Source organism: Tyto alba, unplaced genomic scaffold (assembly GCF_018691265.1).
Source record: "Tyto alba isolate M040663 unplaced genomic scaffold, T.alba_DEE_v4.0 Super-Scaffold_18, whole genome shotgun sequence".
In the NCBI taxonomy this organism is placed as follows: domain Eukaryota; kingdom Metazoa; phylum Chordata; class Aves; order Strigiformes; family Tytonidae; genus Tyto; species Tyto alba.
Genome location: NW_024881280.1, coordinates 22,308,296 through 22,315,208, shown reverse-complemented (window position 1 = coordinate 22,315,208; position 6,913 = coordinate 22,308,296). Strand labels below are relative to the sequence as shown.

General features: G+C 56.3%; 1 protein-coding gene across 1 annotated transcript; it reads left to right on the top strand.

The window, feature by feature from the left end:
• Nucleotides 1-1,328: 1,328 nt before the first annotated feature.
• On the top strand, nt 1,329-6,647 carry FOXA1 (forkhead box A1). Its single transcript, XM_042790985.1, has 2 exons — nt 1,329-1,665; nt 4,079-6,647. Exons 1-2 carry the CDS (start codon nt 1,594-1,596, stop codon nt 5,339-5,341), a joined length of 1,335 nt encoding a protein of 444 aa, XP_042646919.1. The 5' UTR covers nt 1,329-1,593; the 3' UTR covers nt 5,342-6,647.
• Nucleotides 6,648-6,913: the final 266 nt, after the last annotated feature.

The following is a 6,913-nucleotide window of genomic DNA, read 5'->3' as shown; positions in this document are numbered from 1 at the left end:
TTTCCCCTTCAAATTCCCATTGCCCAGAAAGTTACTTGGGTTTAGGGGGTTTTGGTTGGTTGGTTGGTGGGCGGGGTTGGGGTTTTTTCGGGGTTTTTTGTTTGTCTTTTTCTTACTATCTGGTGATAAAAGTTCTAGTAGCAAGGTAGGAACAAACTCACAAAGGATAGGGCAGAGAAGCCCAAGAGAAGTCCGTGGTCTTGATATGAGCTCGAAGAGCCAGACAGGGCAGGAGCAGAAACTGAAAATGTTCGATCTGTCTGCAAAGACTGAGAGATTCCCTCCATAGTAATAGCGAGCGTTGTCCAATGTCAATTTGGTTTATCGGTGTTGCCCCTCTTTACCTTTTACCAGCCTGTGCGGATTTCTCCTCCCCTCTTCTTTGCGAGAAATCAGGTTAGTGAGCAAGAAGTTGGTGATGAGATACCCGCTACTTATTGCTGCTCTTGGGTGCCTGGCTGGAGGCTTTCCACAGTAAAGATATAAAATGGTTCCAGTGACTCACCTGATGTTTGCCAAGTGGAGGTTAATATCGGTGGATCCGCATTCAAGCCTCTGTCCGCATTTATTGGGTGCCTATAGTGTTATGTCGCAGCGTGGTGACTCACATGGTTTCTAAACGTAAGGCACCAGCAAAGAAATATCATCATCCCCATCCAGGCAGGACGGTAGCCCCGTTCTAAGGGCTAGGTTTAGCCCATGGCGAGGGGTCCGAGGGCTCTGGGCAGAGCGAAGCCGAGCCCCGCTGCTCGCAGCCCGGAGCGTCGAGGCCGGTCCCCCGCCCCGAGGGCGCTGGGAGCAGGGGGCGCGGGGGGGGGGGGGCGGGGGGCGCCGCCGAGGTACCTGCGCGGTAACCGGCTCTGGAATGAGGGGCGGGAGCGGGGGGGGAGCCTGTGGGCTGCAGGACTCGGGACTTTGGAGCACGTCCCGGCCATCGAGTTAGAGCATCTACTGCACTTCAGTAAATATTGCCCCTAATCTCAGAGGGGTTTAAGGCTGGATGGCTTTTCGCATTCTCTTCAAACAGAGGGGGCTGCCCTTCCCTTATCTACCTAATTTCATTTCCACCGATCCCTCCTAGCATTTGTCCTGTCCATCTGAAAGAGTGGGTGTCGTCGTCGCTCCCCCCCCCCTTTCCTACTCTCTCCCCCTCTCCCACCTCTGTCTCTCCTTCTTTCCCCACAAGCTTAAACCAATTACGCCGCTTTGCAAATAAAGTGCCGCCCCGGGGGGAGTTGCAGGCGATGGGAACTGCCTTGTTTGCAGGTGCATCTCCGGCTTTGTAGGTGCGAACGCCTTTGTGCGGCGGACAAATGGGGAGAGGAGGAGGAGGAGGTGGGTACTTCTGCGACGTAAGATCCACATCAGCTCAACTCCACTCACATCCCAGCCGGCACTTCCTCACTTTCTCAACTGTCTCGCCCCACACCGCTCCCTGCCTCCTTTTTGGCTGGTTATAGAGGAGATTTCAGCACCCCCCGCCCCTCCTGAGAGCTGGCTTCCTGCTAGGTCGGGCTTTCGGGCTCTTTTCCTGCTGCCCGTCGCTCGCTTGCAAGAGGGCTGGATGGTTACACCGGGCAGGTTGGCTCCATAATGTTAGGGACTGTGAAAATGGAAGGGCATGAAACCAGCGACTGGAACAGCTACTACGCCGACACTCAGGAGGTGAGTAAATCCCAGGGTCTGGCTCCGCTGCTGCCCCTCTGCAAGGGGGGAGGGTGGCCGGGGGGGAGGGCCGGGGGTCTGGACGGGGGCAGCAATCGGAGGAATCGGTTTGCACGCCAGATCCTGCCAGCGCAAACGTGCCTCCCCCCTCCCTCCGGCGCTGAAGCTGGCCAGGCTTCCCCGAGGAAAACACGGCTTGCGGGAGCCCCGGGAGGCGTTTGAGGGAGCCTCGGGGCGACTGCGGGCCCGAGGGGAGGGCCGGGGGGGGTCGGGGGCAGCCCTTGCTCTCCTTTAAAAGGCGTAATCCCCGCTGGCGGCGGGCACAAAAGCACCCCGTAAACTCTTGGCTCGGGGCAGAGGACTCGCCGCGCTGCCGGCCCCCGGCTCCTTCCCGGCAGATGGCAGGGGGCGAGGGAACCGGCCGCAAGAGCGTCCCTGGGCGGGGGCAGCGCCTTCCCCGGGCCCCTCGGTGGGGCCGCCGGCCTCTCCGCTCGGCGTCGCCGGGGGCCTCACCTGTTAAAGCCGGGCGAAAAGAAAGGAAGAGGCGGGGGGAGAAATGGGGGGGGGGGGGAAATAGCCGTTTGTTCGTACTTTGCGAGACGGGCTGCCTGCGCCGTGCGCTGCTGCCGGCGGGCGGCGCTGCCGAGAGCGGCCCCGGGACCCTGCCCGGGAGGGGGGCCCGGCCCCGGCCCCGCCGCCCCGACCCCGTCCCGCGGCACCCCGCTTCCGCCCCCCCCCCCCGCGCCTCGGTGGCAACACGGTGCGAAAGAAATGGGGAGAACCGGCCCGAGCGCCAACAGCTAAGGCCGAGGAGAGGGCCACGGAAGCGCCCGGAGCCCTCCCCGCGGCGCCAGCCTCGGCCCTGCGGGGGGCCCGGGGGCTCGCAGCGTGCTGCCGCGGCGGGGGGGTCCCCGGGAGAAGCCGGCGCCCAGCAGCCCCTCGGGTTGCCGCCCGGCGAGGAGCCGTTTTGAGGAAGTGGGGTGGCGAGGCAGGCGCCTAGGTGTGCGCAGCCGGGCGTTGCATCAGCACACCCGGACACACGGCTCACGGTCCCCACGCCTCGGCCCTGCACCCCGGCGCTGGCACACGGCGCCCAGAGGGCCACGCGGGCACAAGCAGATACGTGTCACCCTGCTGGCACCGTATTTAGTAGAGGGAAGTCGGCTAAGGGCAAATAAGGGTCATGCTAATTATGTGCCGTTTCCAGACTCATTTATCCTCGCCATGCTCCTTATCCACAAACACAAAGTTAAGCGACATTCGCTTTTGCTGTTTTTTAGCCTCATTCTTCTCTCCTCCCCTGCTATTTAATTTGAATCACTGCATGGATGCAAGGTGGGAAACCCATCCGCGTTCTACCATCTCAAACAATTAGTGTGATCTTCTAAATTAACAGCGCATTTCTAAGCCCGTCGAATTTGTAGTGAACAGTAATACATTTTATACATGTAACTGTCTCCTAAACCTCCTTTTCTTTGCCATATTGCCTTTGTTCGAGGTAAACTGGGAACGTGTTTCTCCCTCCTGTTAAATCAGATGCCATACTGGAAAGCACAATATCGGGCTCTCCAGTTCTGCCTTTTTTGAGAGTTGTGTTATGTGGTGGGGTGCTACAATTTTTGCACGCTGGGGAATTGTATAAAATCTCAGGCAGGGAAAGTTCAGGATTTTCGTACTTCGAGAAAGTTTTTTTTTGTTTGTTTTTTATTTTTTAAACTTTAATGTAAAGACTGACTTGATAGAAAATGCAGACAAGGGCGAAGCTTTCCACGGATAAAAGGAGCGAACGTAAGCTGTTGGTTTTGATTTTCTTTTCTTTTTTTTTTTTTTTTTTTTTTTTTTTTTCCCCGACAAGGCGTTATCGCATCTTGTGTAAGAAAAAAAAAAAAAATAAATCAGTGCAGGGTGGGAGAGATGCGTGAGATCACTCTAAGAAAGTGCAGGCAGTTGAATTTCTTCTTGGCGCAGACAGAGTCCGCCCGTAAATTTCAATCATCTGATGAGTTTAAATATTTAGCTAGCGAGGCGGGACACAAAATCGGCAAAACGGCGGCAACTCTCCGGGAGAAAACCCCCCTCCCGGAGCAGTTTTGCCCGCCGCTCCGGGAGGGCCGCCGGTCCGTGCGCCCGGGGATCCCGGCGCAGCCCGCGGCACGCCGGTAAACCGGGAGCGCGGCGGGACCGAGCACCCCCCGCTCCGTGTCTATTTATACACACGTAGAGATCTGAATTAGCCCTTCTCGGCGCGCCAGCGGCCTTTCCATGCGGCCGCGGGAAAGCACTTTCCCGGGTGCCGAGGAGGCGGGCGGCGTCCCGCGGCGGGACGTGGGCAGGGCGGGTGGATCCGGCCCCGCCGGGGTCCTGCTCGCCCCTCTCTCCCCCCTAACCCCCTCTCTCCGTCTCGCTGCCCTAGGCCTATTCCTCGGTGCCCGTGAGCAACATGAACTCGGGGCTGGGCTCCATGAACACCATGAACACCTACATGACCATGAACACCATGACGACGAGCGGCAACATGACGCCCAGCTCCTTCAACATGTCCTACGCCAACACGGGCCTGGGGGCCGGGCTGAGCCCCGGCGCCGTGGCCGGCATGCCGGCGGGCTCAGCGGGGCCGGTGAACGGCATGCCGGCCGGCGTGGCAGCCATGGGCACGGCGCTCAGCCCCAGCAGCATCAACGCCATGTCCGCCCAGCCGGCCCCCATGAATGGGCTGAGCCCCTACGGCAGCATGAACCCCTGCATGAGCCCCATGGCCTACACCCAGTCCAACCTCGGCAGGACGCGGGACGCCAAGACCTTCAAGCGGAGCTACCCCCACGCCAAGCCGCCCTACTCCTACATCTCCCTCATCACCATGGCCATCCAGCAGGCCCCCAGCAAGATGCTGACGCTGAGCGAGATCTACCAGTGGATCATGGACCTTTTCCCCTACTACCGGCAGAACCAGCAGCGCTGGCAGAACAGCATCCGCCACTCGCTCTCCTTCAATGACTGCTTCGTCAAGGTGGCCCGCTCCCCCGACAAGCCCGGCAAGGGCTCCTACTGGACCCTGCATCCTGACTCCGGCAACATGTTTGAAAACGGCTGCTACCTCCGCCGGCAAAAGCGCTTCAAGTGTGAGAAGCCAGCGAACAGCAAAGCCTCTCAGGAGGGCAGGAAAGATCAGGCCGGGGCCTCCAGTTCCAGCTCCAACTCTCCCCTGCACAGAGGCCACAATAAACCTGCGCAGCTGGACACCGCCACCTCCCTCTCTAGCTCCAACCCGTCCACCAGCCCCCCGTCTATGGACCACAGCGGATCGAGCACAGAGCTAAAAACCTCGGCCTCGGCGGCCTCCTCCACCATCAGCTCCGTCCCCGCCTTGGCCTCTGTCCCACACCCCCCTCACTCCTTAGCCCATGAACCCCAGCTCCACCTCAAGGGCGATCCCCACTACTCCTTCAACCACCCTTTTTCCATCAACAACCTCATGTCCTCCTCGGAGCAGCAGCACAAACTGGACTTCAAAGCCTACGAGCAGGCGCTGCAATATTCCTCCTACGGGGCCAGCATCCCCGGTGGGCTGCCCCTGGGCAGCGCCTCCATGGCAGGCCGGAGCAGCATCGAGCCCTCGGCCCTAGAGCCCTCCTACTACCAAGGTGTGTATTCCAGACCCGTGCTAAACACTTCCTAGCTCTGCATCCCCCGCCGCCGGGGCAAGCCCCCCTCTCTTTCCACCCCCCCCCACCACCACCCCCCCCCCACTTTCCTGGCTTCTCTCCCCCTGCAACAAACCGAGGTGTTTCCGCACGCTGCGTGCAAAGGACTGTTACTTTTTAATTGTCTCGCAAGGCGTTGTGTGTTGTTACGATCCACCATGACCTCCTGCAAAGCCGGCCGTGTCCCGCTTGTACATACCCCCCTCCCCCGCCGCCGCTGCCCAGCCCCTCTCCCCGGAGATCCTCCCCAGCCTTTGCAGGGTGTTATTAAAAAGAAGAAAAAATTGTTGAGCTTGTAAACTACTTGTTTGTGCTTTCCGCCCCCTCGTCTACCCCCCTTCTGTGCTCTATAATCTCATGTAAGTTTACAGGTATGTGGCAATACTTTAACAATACGGAGATGAAGAAGCGAGTAGACATTTAAGACTTTTTTTAATTAAAAAGGCTTTGAAGGACAATACTGCTGTGAAGTAGCAAAACACTAAGAGAATCTCTAAGCAACAAGAGGACTATTTACTTTCTCGGATCATCCTTTTGATACTTGCAAAATAAACCTTCGGCTAGTACAACCCGCATACACCCAGATGTTGTGGGCCGGATCCTGCACTCCCGAGGGGACCAACTGGAGCTTTGGAGTGCAGGATGTGACCCTTATTTTTTTCCAAGTGTTACCTGTCTTGGGATGTAATATAAAGTTACAAGAGGTCACAACCAGTTGGATATTTTTTTTTTTTTCCTGCCCATCTGTTACTGAAGATTCTCGTTCATCAGGAGCTCTCATCAACATGTGGATGACATGCTTATTTAATTTAAGTATCTGCATTGTGTACCAGCTAGAACTGTGTATCTATAACAAGGTTATTTTTCCCCTCTCCCAGGAAATATTGACTATTACACCGACAAAAGGAAAAGAGGAGGGCTCTGTCTCTCTCCCCTTTTCCAACTTGTTTAACAGAGTCCACATGCATTTTTTTTTTTCCCTTTTGTGGCCGTTTAATTATCGCCATCGTTAGCTTGTTTCATCCAGTGTTAATGCACTTTCCACAGTTTTACATGGTGTTAGCATAGCCAGACGGGTTTTATTATTATTCCTGTTCGCTGTCTCAATGTTCTTAATTTATTGCATGGTTTATATTTTTTTTTTCTTTCTTTACAGCTGGAAATTGCTTTAAATGACAGTAAAAAAAAATTACACGTGAATTTAAGAATTTTTGTTAATTTTATAAATGTGATTGTAATTGAAAAAAATATTTTGATTTAAAACGATAACTGAGAATTTAATGCGTGAAGTATGTTTTTGATCATTTGCAGTTAAGGACTTTAAATAAATCAAATGTTAACAATGAAAGACTTCTGCTATTTTCTTTCAAAATTTCTGGGGCGGCTTGTGGAGGACGGAGCCGTGTGCCGGAAAAACAAGCGTAGAGCTGAAGCGCGGATGCGAAGAGGGGCGATTTGTGCGGCCACGCTGGCGCGGAGGGCAGGAGGGGGACGCGCCCGCGGGGTGTGTTTGTTTGCGGGGGGCTGCGATGCCACCAGCGCGTGCG